Raw genomic sequence first — 20958 nt, 5'->3', positions numbered from 1 at the left:
TGCTTGTTAGCCACCTGTTACACTATTAATAACCAGAAGTATCTTGTATTCAGCAACTTCATGTCTCTGTCAGTGGCAAGTGTTATCTGACATAGATAGTTCTTAAATATATGGCACGTCTACTGCAATTTAAAGTCATATACAATCCTGAGATTGTATTAATGCCACTTAACGCTGGCAGAGAATTCAAAGGGAAAGCAGTGCCATCGGTCGTGATCTTCCTGTCCTGCTGAACAGTAATGTTCTTTACTCGGTATGTCTTGGGTCCCCTCAAGGCAGTTAAAGGCTGTTAGTCAGCACAGTTCTGACATGTCCCAGAGGAGGGGTTGATGCAGGAAGCATGGACGGGCACTCACTCAGCATTTCAGTCACTGCAGAGGTCTCGCTGATGTCCCTCCCCACTATCGCCCTGCTGCAGATAATCTCAGCCGCAGCTATTCTGTACCTAACATTAGCTTGTCGGAGGCAGGCACTGGACCAGAAACTGATCCAGTTATTATACCCAGTATGGCCATTTGCTGTGTGCGTCAGACTCCTGTTCTCATTTGTTAAAGCACTGTGAGCCAAAACAAACATCGGCAAGTTTATCCTAAGGAGGTGTCCATCTTTAAAATGTTCCCCCCGTATAGTCAATGAGGCACAGCACATGGAAAATGACTTCTATCTGATCTTCTATTGGTACAAATGGGGAATCCACTTTTCAACTTGTGAACTCTATTGTCTGACATTCTTATGAGAAATAAAGAAAACAACAGGCTGCAACCAAAGATGCACAATCAAAACTCTCGCTGTGTGCCACAAGAATAGCATCAAGTTTGTCAAATGGACGACTTTAAGTCGAGGTCACATGAAAACTCGCATTCAGTGAGCATGTTTTTTACATCCTCTGAGATTTGTTGCAGATGTTGCTCTAACACTAAAAGCCTTGCATGTCAGATAAGCTTTGTCTTATTTGTTTTCAAGGCAAACTATATCTGCAAAGTGTGTTTGTTTGGTTTTTTTTAGGCTGTACTCGTCTTAAACCAAACATACGAATACTGAAACAAATACATTAGCACAAACCTAGTGTTTTTTTCTTTCAGCTACACAAGTGGCCTTGTTTTATTACAGGGAAATTCAAAGTCTGTGCAGACATCCGTCCTCTTTTCATAGCAGTAAAAGAAAATATGACAGGCATAATGACTGTCCTGGCCGTTATTGGCTTGTATCTTGTTATGTCTGACAGTACTGTAATGTATATGAAAGTGTATCCCCTCGAAGCCGACTTGCTCTGCCTTGTCTAGCGTTCAGAAAATGTATTTTGACCCTGATCTATTTTGGTGCACTATGCCATGCAACAGCCGGTGTCACAAAGACGGGAATGGCATGCAGAGGAAAGACATCACTTGAAGTTTGTCTGTTTACTCTGTGGTTGCCTTTGTCTGCTTGTCCAGTTTGGTGTCAGATGAGGGGGGAAAAGTGGTAAATACAGTGAATACTGGCTGCTTTTCATATGTGCATACACTCAACCCTGTCATTTAAAAGCACCTCATGTTATCATAATATTAATTATTACTGATACAGTCCTCATGGAGACCAAGTAAAGGTTTTGAATCTAATAAAGTCTCACTGAGTCACATAAATTAATTTCCAAAGGACTGGAAATTTGGTGTAATCTTATTCACTCTACTTTTAAGTATTTACCGCCATCTACTGGTCATATAGGGAAATGTCAACCCATGCAGAATTAAGCAACCAACTGCTTGGACAAAAACAAACACAAAATGAGATGAGAGTTGAACAAAAATGCTTTTCACTACCCTTAACATTTACTGTCGGTCTGTGAACTGAGTGGAGACGTCATGTGGACAACAGTGCTGAACGAAACAGCGCTGGGACACACCATGCTTACACACCTTTCCAACAGACTGCTTCCATAAGTAAAAGAGTCCATTTAATAGATGACAAAAACAAAACAAAACAAAGAAGAAAAAAAAACGATCCACTGTGGTTCAAAAACAGACAAGAAATTCTCGGCACATGTTGCATTTGACAGTTCAATAAGGCCACAAACCCACTTTCAATCAAACTCAAGGCACGACACTTTGTTTTTTCAGAATTTTATTCTTGAAATTATTTTATAAAATCTCATTTACGTTTTGTTTCATTTCATTTCTCTTCATCTCATATATATTCACCAATTAACAATTTTGGCTATTTTCCCTTTCCACCCCATGTATGCCCACATATTGATCGTAAGGTCCATACCCCTTCACATACACATTGTGCAATGATCCTCAGTGCCAAGGTGGGTGGGGGTGGGAGGGTCAGGAGGGGGGATATGGGTATGGTCCTTGTACAGAGCATGCCAAGAAAAAGGTTAGGGGAAACAGGGAATGGTAAAGAGGCTGCCTAACTACACCACCACTGTTAATATCAGTAAGATAAACACACAAAGAGGTAAAGGGAGTATTGACTTCCACAATGACTTGAGTGTGTCCGGCGTGGGTTAAACCAATCATGTTAAAATGGCTCGATGTATTCCATTATGCTTGTCTTCCCCAGCATCAGTAATTCATATCCACTGATGAATGTAATCTCCACATTAGATATTTATCTATGACAAGTCAGTTTCTCACTAAAACAGTGCCCACAAACTTAGCAGCAGCCCTGAAGACTGTTTAGCCCTTTGTAGTGACCTACACAAGTTATCAGTCCACTGTTTCAAGTCAAATTCACATCCCATGGTGTGTGAGTAGGTATCTATGTTGATGATTTTCTTTCTGGGCTTCTTAAAAAGGCCAACATCTACAGACACAAAGTTAAACTTTAGCAAAATCACAGATTTATGTTACATTAACTGTACATCCAGGCAAGCCACAGGATTTCGTTTTCTACTCCAGTAAGATATTTGTTCTTCATTTGGCAATATGATCACTCTTGCAACATGGCTCAATACTTCTGAAAGTTGTCTTTGTTGCTGGTATGATTTACATACAGAGATGAGAAACTGAAATATATCTATGATAAATATTCAAACTATCTTAAAAAAAAAAAGAAAAAAAGGCTTCATCAGATGGAAACAGAAAAAATTGCACACCTCCCCTAAGGTCACTCAGAACATTTTTGATACCCAAGTAAGCTAATGCTGACTCAAGAACATCTTCTCAAAGAAGCTTTAAACTACATCCAACTGGAATCAAAACATCCCTTCTTTATGTTTCGATTAATACACATGAAGACACAAAACACAAATTTCAGGTTTGAAGGGAAGGAATGAAAAGAAGTTTCCTGAAACCTATGTGTGTTTATCTGTCAGCAAACAAAAATAGATACCAAATTTGACTTCTAAGCAAATCATGGTTATTACTACAGACAGTAACCCTTATATAGGTGTACAATGTTTGAATTGCTGCATAATTCTGTAAATACACATGGTAGGTATGCTCTGTTTGAAAAAAAAAAAACAAACCTACCCATAAGCTTATGTGTACTTTTAGATTACTCTGAAGTCTTTCCTTAGCTATCACAGAACTGCTTTAAGTTTGTGTAGTCTGGTAAACATGTAAAATGTTTAACCTATAGGCTGGTAAACCACAAAGCAGAGTAAATGACTACATCAGAAACTTAAATACTGTAGGATAAGACAGCTGAATGAGCTTAAGGCATTTAGAGGTTATTCCTGACAGAAAATAAAGGCTACAGCAGCCTAAGTAGTCTGTCAAAATAACCCTGACTCAGACTTTTTTTTTTGTTCAATGAAATGTGATTTTAAATTAGCCCTTTGTGACGACCAACTGCGATATACAAAAAATTCTCCCCTTGCATGGAGAAAGAAAGTCTGAACGCTAAAGCTGCCCACTAAATTTCTGACTCTTGGTTTTAAATGTAGGCAGAATATTGTGATGAGAAAAAAAAAGGCCTTTTGAAGTTTACTAATAAATGAATTCATTAGTTTCCAACATAGGACAGAAGGGGCTTTTTAAAATGTGAACACATAAGTAGCTGAGAAAGATGGACTTCACAGAAATCCCTGCAAAATATAGTTTAATAGATAAATAGTTTGTTCGCAAAGCTGCAACTGTTACGTCTTTACTGTGTAAGAAAGACTGTTCAGCTCTGAATCTGTGGTAGTGTTATACTGGCCTGCAACATATCGTGTGGTTTCTTTGGCTGCGATATTTTGCCAATCGGACAAAAAGAGACAAATTACAGTACAATGCAATTCAGGACACTGTCGCAAAATGCAGGTTCAAAATTATCCTGCTGACAGATTAAGCCTCACAAGTATTTGATGCGCTGCTATTGTACTAAATTGCATTATAGTTGACGTTTTTCTTCTCCGTCACCTGTGCAGACACAAACCGTAACCAGCTGCACGATGAGACAGCTTTGTAATTGTTGTTCACACAAAGAAAGCCCAGGATTATCTCACAAAAATAAATAACGTTCGCTAACCTCTAAAAGTGACTGACTCACTTGATTGTAAGAGTGAATGTTTTCCTGCTAAAACAAAAAAAAGTTTGCAAATTACAGAAGAAATCATGTAATAAATATACAGCAATTCTTAGGTTTTCAGGGCTAGTTTGAAACCACAAAGTCAAATTGGGTGTATAAGCTGAAGCCATTTGAGGTAGACAGAAACCATGTTAGAGTATATTCTTTCATACTGCCTAAAACCAATCAGTAGGCTCACACATTGTCTAAGAACCGTGATCACTTGATTCGTGGCCCAGCGTGAGACTTCCTGTGACCCCACCTGAGACTGACACTGAACCACTGATCTGGTGAGGGGGCACTACAACATCATGAACCATGAGGGCTTAAGGAGTGTAATGGACAGGGGGGATGGGAGGGGGAGGGGAGGGGGGCTTGGAGCTGACACAACCACCAGTAAGAAATCAACGCCACACATCTTCAATGTCTCAAGTCAACAGCAGCATTTAAATCTCAGTCGTGTAACCAGAAACAATTGAGGGTTAATTTACAAGGCATAATCTTTTAAATAGAATATATGGCATCTGACCATTGTCTCAATATGTCCCTTTGAGATATCTCCCACCCCGCACCCACATACAGAAGTTGAAACCCCAAAAAATCCCAATGCCAGACCTCATGCCCATTTAACAGTCTCACATTGTTCTAGAGAATAGAGATTAAAAATATATACTATTGACTTATTGACTTCCAGTGTATGTTTTCTCTTTTTCCCTACATTTTTTCAAGTTTAAAAAGATCTCCTTTATCACAATGCAAGCTCAGAGGTCTTTTCCACACGCACACACACGCACACACACACACATACATTCTCACTCACACATATATATATACTATATATATATATTTATATTTATATTTATATATTAGAGGAATTTTTAGCTGAGAAGTTAGGCAAAGTATAATGTTCATTTGGACGGAATTCATTCAAAAAATGAGAATTTAACTCTCTTTTCTCCAGTTTCCCTTTTGAGGAGGGCAAAATTTGAGGAATTTGGGAAGCGCTACAACATCACATGACTACTCAAGAGCAGGTAGCAAGGTAAAAGGAAGAAGAAATAGATAAAAGGCCTGAACTTATACAAGGCAGAGAGATGGGCAGACGATATGGCTCTCTGTGGCATGTGCATTCCACGGCCCTACTGACAGTAAGAGAAAATGTACAAAGTTCAAGAGGGGGTTAGAGAAAAGACCATCAGATACAGGGGAAGATAGTGAATGAACTGTTTAAGCAGGAAGGAAGCTAAAGCAATAGTGCAAGACTACATTGCGGGTTAAGGGAGGGGACTGGGAGGGAGAAAAAATATATATATATATTCTGTCTGCCTGATTCATCGGTACACCAGGTGAGATATGGTGCCAGATTTGAAGTTGAGCTGATGGTTGGGCACAAAGCTGTGCTGAGGATTCTTTCGCGTGCACATATCCTTTGCATACAAGCCCATGCACGAGTCACATGACACCTTCGAGCAGTTCACACAAGTGTGTGATGCACCTGGCTTGTTGCAAAACCCGCATCGCGATCCCCCCATGCTTAGTCGCTCACTGCTGCCTCCCTTTGGTGTTGTCAAGGCAACAGATTTGCTTGGAAACAGCTTAGTGGACATGAGGGGTTTCTCCACCATCTGGGGGTGAGGGTGGGGATGAGAATGAGAGTGGGTTAGTGTGAGGGGGTGCGGATGGAGATGGGAGTGGGAATGAGTGTTTGAGTAGACAGAGAGCTTTTCCTTGACGGGAATGTATCCATCAAGGGGCCGTGGAGATTTGGGGTGGTAGTCCTGGAGGCCACAGCAAGGGGAGGGGTCCACATCATGACAGGCAGCACAGAGGATCATGTCACACCTCTGGCAGGAGGCCATTGTGGAGCAGCCCAGTCCACAGCCCTGGCACTTCACACTACCGTGAGCTTTGAGCAGCCACCCATCCCTTGCATCTCGAGGCTCTCTGGATGGAGGTCGAGATGGAGTTTGCCTTCCTCCCGTTCCACCCCTCTCTGTGTACAAGTCAATCTCATCCAAAGAAGACAGATGGTAAGATGTGTAGGGATCGGCCGGGGGAGGTGACTGAATTGGGAAAAAATCTGCAACAGGGCTATAGGAAGGTGGAGCTGCCACAGAGAAAAGAGATGCTGAGGTGCTGGGCCTGATAATCTCATCCTTCATATCCTCCTCTGTATCCACAAACAGAGGTTCCTTCCTTAGACTCAATGAGGCCTTCAACACGGGCTTGCTAACCGCTGCGTGCCAGTGACCAGCCCCATCTGTAACATCCACAGACTTAGACGGTCGGCTACCTCGCCTCAGGTGGTGAGCATGAGGCCTCTCTATATCCAGCGGCCGCACAGACAGCCTAGCCATATCTGCCCCAAGGCTGTCGCGTCTGCGCAGTGCCTCGGCACAGCCAGCTGCATCATCTCTGCAACCTCTGCGGAGTTCCAGGGCTTCCAGCTCTGAAGCTGAACCACGGGCCAGAGCCACTACCTCTCCCAGAAGACGACACTCTGCCTGGGCCAGGAAGAGCTCAAATGCCAACTGGCGGAGATGATTTACGCCTCCTGGGTGATCCTGCAAATGGAACTGCGAATCATGGTCACAGGCGTAGCCAATGGTGCGCATTAGAGACCGGAGTTCAGCATCAGAAATGGCAGACTGCAGATGGTACACATATGGGCCAGTGAAGGTCTAAAAGAGAATTGGGTTAATCAGCATGAGTGTCTGTCATTTAAAATGGGTTGACATGACAAAGCTGAAATCTAAAATAAAATTGACCTCATGTTACTTCTGCGATATTACAGCGATATTTGGTCAACCATTATTAGAACCACATGAGAACATGTTAGATACATCACTTTGTTTGACAGAATACAGATCAACACCTGCACAAAACTACAAACTGCAAAATAACTTTAAAACTTGAATCATCATCTCTTTGAAGTAGATCAAATCATCATTTGAGGTACATTTCAATACATAATTAATAACTAAATATGATAACTGGTTTTACACTGGAAGAAAAACATGTTTTGTTTCATCATTGATCATAATTGACAACATATCTCTTTTTCAACTTTGTGTTTACTAAAATGACAGATGTAAACAAACTTTCAAGAGGATTGGAAATATTAAGTTGTTTCCAGTTATTGTTTTTTTTTTATATGTTGAGCAATTTAAGAGACATAGCAAGTTTCAAATGTGTTTCTTTTTTCTGCCCTTTAGTTTACATACACAAAGTGTTTTAATTAGACAATAAATACTTGTAACACACTAAACTGTTAGACAAAAAATATAAGGAAAAACATGAGGAGTATTTGTGTATGCTAACTATTGCACACTTTAATATGAGTATATTGTAATTAATTAGTCAGTTGGCCATCCTGGTTAGTCATGTTACTGCATTTGTTACAGCAGACGTTAGATAACTGATCAACTATGGTGATAAAGAGCTGGTATTACAGTTCAAGAAAAAGATTGTTGCGCAAACATAATCACCATGAACCTCTGAAGATCGTGCAATGCCTCTACACACCTCAGTGTTCAAAGATCAGCACAGTCTTGTAACCAGCTATGACATCAGAGCATGTGAACTAAGCGGAGATGTGAAAAACACATCTTGTTTCCACATGAAGGCGATGAAAGATTTGCCACTGATAACTCACATGTAAATGTATACTGCCTGGAACAGCTATCCTGGAAAACACGAATTATCTCTGGCCAACCTTTGGAGTGAGAACTCACAGAGGTACAACCTGTGTGTCTTTGTTGTTGGTCCACTGGGAAGTTATTGAAATTCTCTGAGAGGAATATTGACAGTGGGTGACTAATTCTATTATACCCAGTGTAACAAAAATTAAATATTACTTTTTGTCAGGTTTAAACTCACCTTTAAGCACGAGTAATATTACAAGCCTGTGATTAAACTAAACTCACCTTAATACATCTGAACTCCTTCTTCCAGGGGAAGAGCAAGAGGTTGGTGCAGATGGTTTCCAGGGTGTGGAATGCTCTCTCCAGGCTCTTGAGGCTGCCCCCTCTCTGACAGCGGAGCGAGTTCTCCACCACCTCATAGAAACGCACCATACGGAACCGTTGTCCCGGATCTGGCTGGTAGGCTCCAAGCAGGGCTGTGGCTGTGGAGAGTAGGGCCTCACTGTCCTTGTGTCTGCTTTTGTCCACCTCTGGTGTAGTTCCAGTCCCCATGTATTCCCCTCCCTCCTCCAGACGTCTCTCCAGTGCCGTCACATACCTCCGAAACAGGTCCTCTTTTAACTTGGCATCCATTTTCGGCAGCAGACTGTTAGTCAGCTGTTATACTTTTCTGAAAGAGCCTCGTCCCTTTTAGCATACCTTGCACCAGGACGCCACATTCAAGCACCATTTTTGGTCACCATAATTCACTGTACACACTGGCACACACTCAATGTTAATGTTTTGGAGAGGTGGAAGAGGAGTGAGACTTTGCATCCACTCAGCAGCACATCCTTCAAACAAGAGATGCAGTTGTCTGGTGCTTTCAGTTGGCGTAGCTAGGCTGAAGCCTGTCGGGATGCCTTTGCACGGGCATCTCTGGCATTGGCTCAAAGCCCAACTTGTTTCCAGACAAACAGGCCTATGTCATGCAAGATGAAGTCAGGAGGAACTTTTGCTTCACGCTCTGTTAATGCAGAGTCGTATTTATTCCCTTGGTTTCAGCATGCGTAGAGTTCAAGGTCACTCATGTAGAAGACACATTCATGATGGTGTGATTCTTCTCAGCCATCGCCAAGCTGTAATGACAAAAGAGAGCATCATAAAAACAAGAATCTGTGATTATGATGCACAGACAAAGAAGGAAATTCATTTATTTCCACTAACTCTGTGATTATATGGTCCAAAATGCTTTGTATTTGTATCCATCACGGAGAGGGGTTTGAAAAGCTGATAGGCCAGATAAGAGAGAAGGTGCACAGGCATCACTATTCTGAGACAGTAGCTGTACTGTGAGTGGGATGATGAGAAGATGCATCGTATGGGTTATTACAGCTGAGAAGCTGGACTTGATTATTATCATGAAGTATGCAACCAATACATGCCTAGGGCCATGAGTGTGTATACAAACAGGATTGAGACTCACTGCTGACAGACACGTCCCTTTTGTCTTGCGTTTGTGTTTTGCGCCAATAAATATGTGAGCTATCGGCACTGCATGCCTGTAAACCATAGTAGCGTGCACCTAGCTTCAGTTAGCCACAACTCAAAACGCAAAATAGACATCTGCAAACTCGTACGACTAAAATATGCTGTGAGGCTAGAACCACGGCACAGGAAGAAAGCTGCTCCACGTTTTTAGGCAAGCTGGCTGGCTATCCCAGATCCCAGATCCCCTACAACCTTAGCGAACATCCGTTAAGCGAGCTAGCAAGCAACAGCCATCAGCATCACCATGCCTTACTATTGCGCATCAACTAAAACAAAATCAGCTCGCCGCGACCAGTGGCGGCAAAGAGAAACACTCAGCCAGCTTGTATATTAATTCTTCATGACTCTCAAACCCGTCAAACCCGATGCTGTCACTGGCATGGGCCCCCAACTGAGTATAAGCTAAGCAGTGAACGCCCATTTCAGCGCAGCTGGCTAGCTACTAAATGCTGTTAGCTAGCAGGGCGTTCCATCGCTACATACAGATCTTTCGCTGATTTAGAGTCAAATATCTGTATATAAACGCCATGCCTCTTGTACGACCGATTGTTACAATGCTTCTGCTAAGAGATCGCGCCCGTTTTCTAAACAAAATCACCACCACCCGCACATCTTACCTTTAACAAGTGCTAGCCACGGCTAGCTACGCCTCCTCAGCTGTTGGAAATTCCCATCATCGCAACACGCATGCGCTCTGTCCTGACAGTTCATCAGCATCAGGGCCCACGTGCTAAGGAAGAAGGGATGCAGAGACCCCAACTAATAAACATCACCGCCAAGATGTTGTTTGTGTGTCACTTACGCTACATTTGCTTTGTTGCATTTTTCGGAAAACAGAAATGTGTGCAGTTTGTCACAGAAAATATTAGGACATTATTAGACACTTTTTTCTCTAGTGTATGTCATTGTCAATACCTGTGCGGCTGCAAGGCAAAACAAGATCCTTAAAGTTTTAACTTTGAAATTTTCTGCACAAAAGATGTATTTATTACATTTAAATGAGAGAATCGACAGATAAATAGGTGAGAAAAAATATCACTTGTAACTCTGAATACTTTGCATTAACAATGGCTGTATTGTCACTACTAGTTAATAATGCTGAAAAGCTTTATTCTAAAAAATAACTGCCGTATAATGCATGTTGTTATCGTGGGTTTTACTTTGTTGGGTGACTCCGCCCTCGTGCTTAAAAAAGAACCAGAACCCGGTGACGTCGTCACGGGAACGGTTGGTGCTGGTGGGGGACTGACTCAGTGAAGAAAAGAAATGGCGATGCTCGGAGGGTTAAGCGCAGCACAGCACAAGAAAAACGTCTCCGACGGGAGCAGCGACGTGTCAGAATTCGTCTGTCCAGTTTGTCTGGAAATCTTCGAGAGTCCTGTAACAACACAATGCGGCCATACGTGAGTATTTTTGCCTTATTTTCGCTCGTCCTCCCCCTTAACTCACGTCTGCCACCAGCGATGCATTGATACGAGGTAAAAACAATGGAGAAAAAGGCTCGAGTTCAAACATGTCGCCGCACCACAGTTGCAAAACACCGATCGTGTGTGTGTCTGCTTGTGTTGTGACCCTGTAATTCTGTTTTATTCACATGAATATCTGGCAAAAACCAATTGCAGCTTGCTAAATCAGTTTCAGTTTTGTTTACATCAAAGAGGAGGCCTCACTTGGGAGTTGTAGTTTGTATCTCTATTGCGTCAACACATGAAACCGCCGTACAGGACTACAAGTCCCTGCTTCTTCCTGAGGTGGGGACTTTCCATCGGATTTACAGGAAGCTCTTGTGAGAAGCATCAGCGGAATCTTCCAGCGAATGACAGCGTTTGTTCTCTTTTGTCAGACGGTGTATTTTAATGTCAGTCTAAAAATAGTTATAAGGCTTGTAAAACAGTCGCCTTCCGGTAACCAGGAACTGAATTAAAACTGACAATTAAAACTTGTCTCCTTCCTTGTCTTGATCGTCATCTCAATCCTTCGCACGTTTTCTTGCAGGTTCTGCCAGAGTTGTTTGCAGGAATGTTTGCGTCCACAAAAGCCTGTGTGTGCAGTATGTCGGGCCACTCTGGGCCACTGGACTAAAGCTGCTGATCTAGAGGCCCTTATCCAGTCATCTGTGGCAGCTTGCAAGGGATGTGGAGTTCAGGTATGTTTTATTGATGTGTAAAAGCTACAATAAAGCATCTGAACTGCGTTTGCAAACATGCAAGGGTTTAGACAGATCACTCCAATGCAGGAGGCTGAAGATGCAACAACAACATATGCACAAACTTGATCTTTAACTCAGTCAGAATGTCGATCTTTATATTCACACAGTAGCAGACTTCAAGTTGCAAACACAGGACAGCAATGACATGATGCTTGTCATGCAGTGATAGTTACTGTTGTGTGTTTTGTTTTACAAGGTTGGCCTTTCTCAGATGAGAAGCCACACTGCCGCCTGTTCAAAATACCAGGAGTACATTGAGGAGGGAGTGAGGACCACTGCCCAGAGCCAGCCTGCCATCATCAGGTAAGAGGCAACTTTTTCACTATCCCCTACACAATAAATGCTTGATTATTTGACACCGTAGTGCACAGTTAAGTGAGATTTGTCAGATCAAACTTGGGTAGGAAAGTGAAAAGGAAAATACACTATCTTGGCCATGCAAATACATTCAAACTCACAGTTCTTTTACATTTCCTTGTAACATAAAATGTCACATGTCAGCAGTTTACCTAAAGTTTATTGTGACAAAGAATAAAGTAATTGTTTCTGTGATGACTTTCCAGAGTCGTAAAATCCTGTCTTAGGCTACATGGCCACTAATACATTGCTATTTTTACACTGCGTATTAAAATAAAAATGATTTCTGCCCAGATGAGAGTTTTGGCACCATTTCAGAAATCATCTTTGTCCATACAGACACATCTGAAAACGCATATATGCCTGTTCGTGTACACTAGCCATGCGTGTGCCAGTACAGACAGTAAGCAAAGGATTGGTTGCTTAATGTAAAAGATACTGTGGAGGAAGAACTGCAAGGAGGAAAGGGAGGACCAGAGATTTTATTTGCTTGGATCAATGATTAGGTGGAACTGTTAGTGAAGATAACACAGGAGAATAAGGCGGTTCTTGCAGCAGAAAACGGATCGGGAGTTGTTATAAAACAAGTATGGCAACATATTTGAGCAGAACTGGGAGCACTTTTTTGGAACGTGATGAATCTAGGAAGGACACATAGTGACTGATAAGATCCAATCAGAAAGCAAATGTGGGCGACTGTGTCATTGTTTCCAGAAGTTACAGTTTTTGCCGTTCCAGACTTAAATGAATCCTGGGGGTCTGCAGCATTTCCTAAAGTTAAGGCTTCCTAAACCACCAGACTAATGTGGAAGCTCGTCATAAACGCACCAAAGGTATACGTTACAGAATGAAAACGTAGTTGTGTGGCGTTCTGGTATTCTAAACTGTTGGCAGTGTTTTGGTGTCTGATTGGCCCTTATGTACCAGTAAATCTGTTACTTCCTGGATCAAATTCCATGTCTCGCTGGTGCCTTAATTACCACACGTCCACAAACACACACCATTGCATTTTTTTTTTTTGATCACAGGGCTGTTTTCATTCCGGATGCCTATCAATAGATCTTCGTAAAATGTAACATTGCATTGTGAGATTTTATTTAATTTGCTTTGACAAAAGTAGAAGGGACTTTTTGAGGCTGCTATATACTGCGGGCTGTATTTTTGTTGTGCAATTTTTAGGAAGTGGGGGTACTTTCAGACACGGCATCACAGTTAACACAGTTTTAGGAGGTTAACAGGATAAAAGAATGGACTAAATGGGGGAAAAATAGTTTACAAACTGTGACCAAGAACCTTAAAGCAAGATTCTTGCTCAGATTTTCCTGCCACTGTTTTATGTAGAATATGTATAAGACAGTATATTGTTGTTCAGTGGATACAATCTGATGTGGCCAAGGAAATGTAAGTTTTAAACAGTTTCTTTTCCAACAAAGACTTCATGTACTCAAGTTAAACCATCTGCATGACTTCTCAGTTGTCTTATCATATCGCACATTCCTTTTGTACTCAAATCAATGAAAGCGCAGGGTAAACCCATAAGTAAGTGGCTCTGTAGTACAAGATTTCATTTAGACCCCAAAATAAGCTTTTGGAGTTGTGGAAGATTGGTGTGTCCTCTGTGTTAAGCAAATTAAAATTGCACAGAATCACAAATTTCCAGTAGAGCGCATACACTCGAATGTATACAGTGATGAATTCCTTGACTGTTACGATTACCTGTAGTCAAAATGGCCAAAACTCTTGCGATGTAAGAGGTGGCACCGCTTTATATTCAGAAGGTAAATATTTCTGACAGCTATACTTTCTGGAGATAATTACAAATGAGATAGTTTGAGAAACTGTCAGCTGTAACAGGGATGTGATGACTAATCAGAAAGTGGCCTTTGTAGTTGATTTTCAGCCAATTGGATTGATTCAGAAAATGGTATTGCTCTGCTGTAAAGGCAGCTTTTAAAACCATAAAAAGACTTCTATTATTTTAGATTCAATCTCAGATAATAACTGCTCTTACATCCTAAAAAAAAAAGATATCAAACATCTTAGTTTCTATTACATCCAAAGTACAATACTCCGTAGTAGAGAAACAAAACTCTTTGTTAAAAAAATGTGTATAATAAATCATTAGTGTAACATATTATTTCTGATTCGTTCCCACAGTCCAGTGCCAAATCGTTACACCTTCACCTGCCCCTACTGCAACTGCCAGAACCTCGATCAGGACGGCCTGGTTGAGCATTGCACTACCCAACATGCTCGAGATGCACGCCAAGTGGTACGAAATCCTCACTGCGATGTTCTTCCATCGCTTGTTCTTAGATTCCACACACTTTCTGGATTCAGCCATGGTTAATAATAAGTTTATAATGTTTTATCACTCCCACTTTGTTTAGGTGTGTCCTATCTGTGCCTCAATGCCTTGGGGGGACCCTAACTACAGGAGTGCAGACTTTTTCCAGCACCTGAAGATCAGACACACTTTCTCCTATGATACATTTGTTGTAAGTAAAGTAAAGCACTTTTGTTGCTGATGTTCTGTCAATAAATGATCAATCAACTCATTTAATCGACTTATTGTCTCCTCACACGTGGCAGGATTACTCCACAGACGAGCACACAATGATTCAGGAGGCTTTACAGCGCTCCCTTTTGGACAACTGAAGTGTGAAGAACAATTCACCAGGAGGAGGAATCCAGTGAAGTGAAGGGGAGATGGTCTTAAAAAGACAGAACAACACACTGTATCGTCATTCATCTAGCATGAGGATGGTGGTACTGAATTACTATGGGTAATTATTTTCATAGGGAACTGGTATTGTAACTATGAATCTATAGGTTTATTATTCAAAAAATAAATGCAATATGGTTAAAAACAAAACATATTGTACCGTTTGATTTAGGAGTAATACTGTGTTTCTGGTGTGAATATCTTCCCCCCAGCTGAGTCTGTAGACTTGATAGTTTGTTGAATATCTACTAAACTATGTTTGTTAAGCTGTTTGTTCATTAATGACATGGTGTCATATAGCCAAACACTTCCAAAGTTGTGATTAAAATTCCCCATTGTCAACACTTGATGTTATGAGAGGGTTTGACCACTAGGTGGCTAACTATTGCCAGCAAAATGACAAACTTCACTCAGTGAAGTCGTCAAGTAATGTTAACAATAATATATAATATTCAACTTAAGAGTGAATCTGCATGTTTACTCTCAAGAGAGAAATCGAGATTTAGGAGTTTTTTTTTTTGTTGTTGTTTATTTCAGAGTAGAGTGTTTCAGCAGATCTGTCTTTTTTATGCTGTTTCTGGGTGAAGTGTGTATGTGAGAGAGAGAGAGAATGAGTTTATTCTGTTTTCAGAGATCTACTGGAAAGAATAAATAATATGAGGGTCAAACAAAGCCAGAGATGGCAGTTTGCTTTATTGTAATGTTTCTCCCTTATGTCTTTGTGCCTGCTGGTAGATCTTGTTTCTGACTTCCAAAACTCATAGGGCTAATAGTTCATCCAGTAAATCGTAAGATGCAAGTAGGAGAACATCAGCGTGGTCATCAGTTTGCTGATTTTTTTTATTTTTTATTTTTTGGAGACAGTTTATTTGCATGTTTAATGCCACATGAGGGCAGTAGAGTTCTATCTTCCTCTGACCACCCACAATAGCCGCTGGCCCTCACCAGCCTCCTGGTTCTTGCAAGACATAATTCAACATAGATTCCACTCTATAAATGTGTTTTATTCAAGTGTGTTGTTGTCCAGCTTAGTTTTGCTCAAATGCAGAATACAAAATTGTCACTGGTACTTAGAAACTGAAGTTTTAATTTGGTTATTTGTCACATTTTCAACACAATCACCACAACTTTACTTGTAGGCAGTTGATGAAGTGACATGACCTAAGACATTAAATGTAACTTGCTGTAGTGTGTTTCTCATGCCCAGTGTCTTGGATGGTCTTTACAAAAGGAAAAAAAAAAAAAAAAAAACACTCCAGTTTGTTGCGGCTTTCATATTTTTTTCTTCACCTCCTCAAAAGTTCTGGAAAAACATCTATTGTTTTTTTATTTGTATGCCTCCAAAAACTGACAGCATGTGAAGTTAAAAGAAGATTCAGTTTGACTTTGCCTAATTTTTACTGGGTGTTTTTTTTTTTTTGTTAGTTTGTTTGTTTTATTTTAATTTTTAAATGTGAATTGTGTCTTTTATTTGACATCAATGTTGTTTTTCAATGGCTTGTAAGTGTCTCAGATCAATCACATACAGTAGTACAAATATTCACACAGTTGCATTGCATTTGTCTTCTACCAACCGGTGAATAAAACTTCTTACACGCAGATTAAGTAGCTCTAGAGCAGAACCTTAATGCCTTTTCACCTAGTCTTCGGTTCCACTTAGGCCTAGATGTTCATTTTTTTTCTCTCCAGTAAAATGTGTAATACTTTTATATGTGTTTCTAATGTATACTGATTTTATTTTTTTTTTCTTTCTTTCTCAATATATCTCTCATTCTCTTTTGTCAGCCCTACTGTCAGGGGGTGCTAAATCCTGATAAATTAAAGCTCTTTAATTATTTAAACCCTGGCCCCAGAAATCAGGCGCAGTGATTTATACCTGTGTGCATGAGACGTGTGGGGGAAGAAACAACACTCACTGCTGATGGATGACCACACAGTGTGCGTTTGTGTGTGTGAGAGAGGCAGCAGTTAAAAGGAAACCGATGTGCATCGGGAGCTGGATTTGCTCAGTTGTCATAATCAGGCGAAAGGTGTGCGATAGTGACAAGAACTAATCGTGGAATATATTAAATAAAGCAAGCTTTCTGCAAACCTTTGTTCATGTGTTAGAAATCAGGGCAGTGTCATGTCATACCAGCAACGATCTTGCAATGTGTGTTTTCGTGTATCTGCTAAGTTCATGATGAAACTTAGGCCCTTTGGTGTACATTGTCCACAGGGAGAGAAAACCCTCTCATCTCTCTTCTGCTTTTTTTTGTATCTGTAATTACTGTAGCTAAATGGTATCACGGTTTAACACCTTAGCTCTGCAGAGAATCTCGCACACCAAACTTCTTGATGTCGCCCCCCCTGTTCTTATCTTTTCTTCTCCTTATTTCCCCCCCCCCTCCTCCCCAATCAGTTTTTTTGCTCCTGGCAGATAGAGGAGTGATGTTAGCTGTGAGAGAACTAACGAGATACTTGAGTGCTTCTGGGCAGGAAGGAAGTCGAGCCGAAAAACATGGCAGGGAGAAGTCTTTCTTGTCTTGTTTGGTGGCGCAGCTTAAAAGCGAGAGGGGGGCCAAGGTGGGGAATAGGAATAGGAAGAAAGAGAGGGGAAAAAAGGAAGAGAAGTGAACACATTGAATAAAAATTTCATAAAGTTCAGCGTGCGGTTTCTTTGATGCGAGCGGTAGATGGTATGTGCAGTCTGCAGGCTCTGTAGAGGCAGCAATTAATGCTACATGTGCCCAAAGGCACACAGCGAGAGGCGTGGGGACGGTGGCTTGTTTTAGAAGTGCATCGTACCATCACCGTACCCAAGACACCTCTCCACCAGCCTTTTGTTTTCCTTCAATGCATTGTAAACCTCCTCTTTCACCTTATATAAGTCTCCTGTGAAGGCGGCACTGTCCCCTAAATTTGTAGGTTCATGCCCTCCAATAGATACCTTGTCATTGTTCCCAAGATGCCATGATGAGCACAGCACGTGTTCAGTCAACAGATTTGTAATATTGTTGATATTGCACACTTTTGAGTGACTCCCAGATAAAGCCAGCAGAATCCCACATGTTAAAAAAAAAGGGGGGAAGACTCCTACCTGCCTGTCCATCTGCTTGAAACATGCCAAGATGTCAGTTTTTCTGGTTTAGGCTATTTCACGCTCATCTGACTCTGCATTTAGCCCAAATGTTTGGTCAGACAAAAGAAGAAAAATGGTGAGTAAGTCAGAGAGAATTCAGGAGGACCGACTCACATCTATCACCCGGTGCTTTCAGTGGAAGATCCAACGGGGAAAAAAAAGTGTGACTGCGTCTGTGATCTTAAAAATAGCTGCGTAACATTATGTGCCATACATTTCCGGGTGACAAGAGACAGGAACTCCTGAAATGCCTGGAAAGTTCTCTTTCTTGGTCTATTTCTCTCTAGTTTTGCTGAGGCAGGTATCTGTGATGAGGTGCGGGGCGTGTGAGCGGAGCACTGGGAGTTTGTTCACCGAAAAATTCCTCAAAGTCAGGAGAAACAGGAAGAGCGGGAATCCTGCCACCCGGGCGCTGCAGCTCGGCAGGTCGGTCCTCTCAAATGTTTGAACAGAAAGCGCCAGTGGGCTTCCCCGACATCAATACTGGTTCTACACCAACTCATCTTCCGCTTTTAAACTCCTAATAACCGACCCCCTATCCCAGCCAGACACACACACAGTTCTTGTGTTGCTTAGCCTAAGAGCATCGAGTCTTAACTTTGATTTAATAACGCCTGCAACCAACTTGGCCCTGTATCAGCTGAAGTGAAACTTGCACATCTTGTGTGCGTGCGTGCATCTATTTTTGTGCCCTTTAAAACCTGACGACTGCCAATGTTATGCCAGAGGTACTCAGAACTATCAGGACAAACAGTTTGTCTTCACTCTTGTCTTTCAAAGCACCGTGTGTACTTTTCTTGTTGTAAATCAAATTGAATATACTGGAAGGGAAGAACAATTATTTGGTCTGTAAGCAAGGTATTTTGAATTCCCCTTGAAGCTACTATATGTGCCTCGCTTGTATGTGGCTGCACTGTGGAAGAAACTCCTCGCACCGGTTTCTGTGGCCCCTCTTAAAGCTTGGAAAGTTCTCAAAATCACTGTTTCTGCAGAAATATTCTCCTGGAAGTGAAAATGAATATGAAACACATTGACATAACTATCTGGAGAATTGCTAATCATTGCTTCCTCATTTATTTATTTATTTGAAATCCGCACCGCCACTGTGCTAATATTTGAAAGTTAAGCCCTCTGAGGTGCAAGAGAAGGCGGGGTGGGCGAAATCCCTGGTGGATGCGTGTCACAATGGAATATCAGGCCAAGTGAGGCGAATTGATGTAAATCTCGCTACCCCTCTCTGTACCCCTGTAGACCAACTAAGATGTGTGTGGAAGAGAGCGAGGCCCAGGGCTATTATTCTCCCATTAATTTTTCCATTTGAAATCAAACCTCAGCGGGCGTGCATGAGGGAATCAGAGGAGGGGGAGAGGATGAGAGTGGGGATAACCTTATTGGAGGGGGGGGATGTTGGTTGTAGCAGCGTTAATGTCCAATAGGGGAGGCAATTTCACTTTTAAAGGAATCCTATAGGTGTCTTTCAGAGTGTCTCCTCACTTTCTCTCTCTTGATTCTGCATACCCTAAAGGGGAAGCGCTGCCTGGCGTTAGGACACGCTTTGATTTTCTTCAGAACAGATGGAGATACAGTTTCCACTTTGATTGGTTGGAATAAAAATGTCACTGTCAACGATGTCACTTGATGTTTTTATCTGTCCTATTTAGTTCTCGCTGACACAAACGCACACAAACAACATGCTCACATCAGTACACTCCACCTGCCCATTCCACAGCTTCCTGAAAAACACTCTCAGCTCATGCAGCACATCTTGTATCTTTATATTCCTCAGCTCACATACAATAGGGAAGACCCGCTAACCTTCATACCTCCATCCCACCAACCCACACAAATACACCCCCTCCTGGACCTCACACTTCCTCCATCTCGCCTCCTTCAATTCCAATCACTACTCTCCACCCTGTTTCCCCCACCCTGTCTTTCTTTAAAAAAGCGCCAGCGCTTGCTAATCTGTCAATCAGATGTTGTCCTGTTGTGGCGATGATGTGGGTCCGTGACGGTGAGCCATACACCTCCAGTAGCTTGCAGCTCGGAGCGGCTCGATGATTAACCAAGCAGGTAGTGAGTCAAACTGCTGACAGCAGAAACACACTGACAGCTGATTTGAAAGACAATGGTCCCGCTCCCTCTACTTAACTTGTCACGGCAGTCAAAGCACCTTCTCAATTAACTTGTGACGTAACTGGAAAGACGGAAGGAAAGATCCATTTGCAGGATTGCACTCAAATTGCACAAATGTTCAAATTTTATCTAGAGGTAAAAATTATAGGTGAAGAATACCAACCTGATGAATTGCTCCTTAAAAATGTAGCTCAAAATGAACAAATGGAACTGGTTAGAGACAGCTTGTTTGGAGAAGTTCTGATCTATGGTTTCCATGTTACATTAGTGGTCCGTTAAAGCTTTTGGAAAGTGAAAACAGCATAATGGCATTTTTACTTCTTATGTATTTCATTATTATATTAGGAACTGCCGGTTGTTATTGTGGTTGTGATATTACTATGAGCGAAGCGAAGGCCATACACTTTGGTGTCAGATCTACAGCAGCACACAAAAACAAGACCCAACATCGCCTTGTCTCTCAGATTAATAGTCCAACACTTCCCAATTATTAACCGCCCCTGTAGTGTACCATTCATATTCAAAGCTTTTTACCTCCCTCCACTTCCTGTGCTTTGTATCTCATGTCTTTACAGGAGGGAATGGACGATGCAGGCAGATCTGTCAGTCAAACGGCAGCCCCCAACCACCAGTGGCCGTCCGTATACCTCCACCGGCTCCGGTCCCTCCTCAGCTCAATGAGTAACTAAGCTGCAGGTACTGAATCAAACTGCTGACAAGCACATGGAGGGGGAGTGGAGGGGTGGGGAGACAGGAGGCT

General features: G+C 41.7%; 2 protein-coding genes across 2 annotated transcripts; one reads left to right on the top strand and one right to left on the bottom strand.

Annotated features, from left to right (window-relative positions):
* Positions 1–2089: 2089 nt before the first annotated feature.
* spata2 (spermatogenesis associated 2) lies at positions 2090–10328 on the bottom strand. Its single transcript, XM_008291182.1, has 3 exons — positions 10268–10328; positions 8403–9238; positions 2090–7157 (listed from the first exon to the last, which is right to left on the bottom strand). The coding sequence occupies exons 2-3, from the start codon at positions 8751–8753 to the stop codon at positions 5808–5810; spliced, it is 1701 nt and encodes a 566-aa protein (XP_008289404.1). The 5' UTR covers positions 8754–9238; positions 10268–10328; the 3' UTR covers positions 2090–5807.
* Positions 10329–10876: 548 nt separating this feature from the next.
* On the top strand, positions 10877–15285 carry rnf114 (ring finger protein 114). Its single transcript, XM_008291181.1, has 6 exons — positions 10877–11053; positions 11646–11796; positions 12056–12162; positions 14374–14488; positions 14607–14714; positions 14809–15285. The coding sequence occupies exons 1-6, from the start codon at positions 10917–10919 to the stop codon at positions 14872–14874; spliced, it is 684 nt and encodes a 227-aa protein (XP_008289403.1). The 5' UTR covers positions 10877–10916; the 3' UTR covers positions 14875–15285.
* Positions 15286–20958: the final 5673 nt, after the last annotated feature.

Source organism: Stegastes partitus, unplaced genomic scaffold, assembly GCF_000690725.1.
Source record: "Stegastes partitus isolate 25-593 unplaced genomic scaffold, Stegastes_partitus-1.0.2 Scaffold723, whole genome shotgun sequence".
Classification (NCBI taxonomy): Eukaryota; Metazoa; Chordata; class Actinopteri; family Pomacentridae; genus Stegastes; species Stegastes partitus.
The sequence above is the reverse complement of the archived record's forward strand: the minus strand, read 5'-3'. Positions and strand labels throughout refer to the sequence as shown.

Coding starts and splice junctions, on each gene's coding strand:
- spata2 (XM_008291182.1), bottom strand. CDS start 8,753: ATGGATGCCAAGTTAAAAGAGGACCTGTTTCGGAGGTATGTGACGGCA. Junction 7,158..8,402: donor AGGAGTTCAGATGTATTAAG/GTGAGTTTAGTT, acceptor ATTCTCTTTTAG/ACCTTCACTGGCCCATATGT.
- rnf114 (XM_008291181.1), top strand. CDS start 10,917: ATGGCGATGCTCGGAGGGTTAAGCGCAGCACAGCACAAGAAAAACGTC. Junction 11,054..11,645: donor ACAACACAATGCGGCCATAC/GTGAGTATTTTT, acceptor GTTTTCTTGCAG/GTTCTGCCAGAGTTGTTTGC. Junction 11,797..12,055: donor GCAAGGGATGTGGAGTTCAG/GTATGTTTTATT, acceptor TTGTTTTACAAG/GTTGGCCTTTCTCAGATGAG.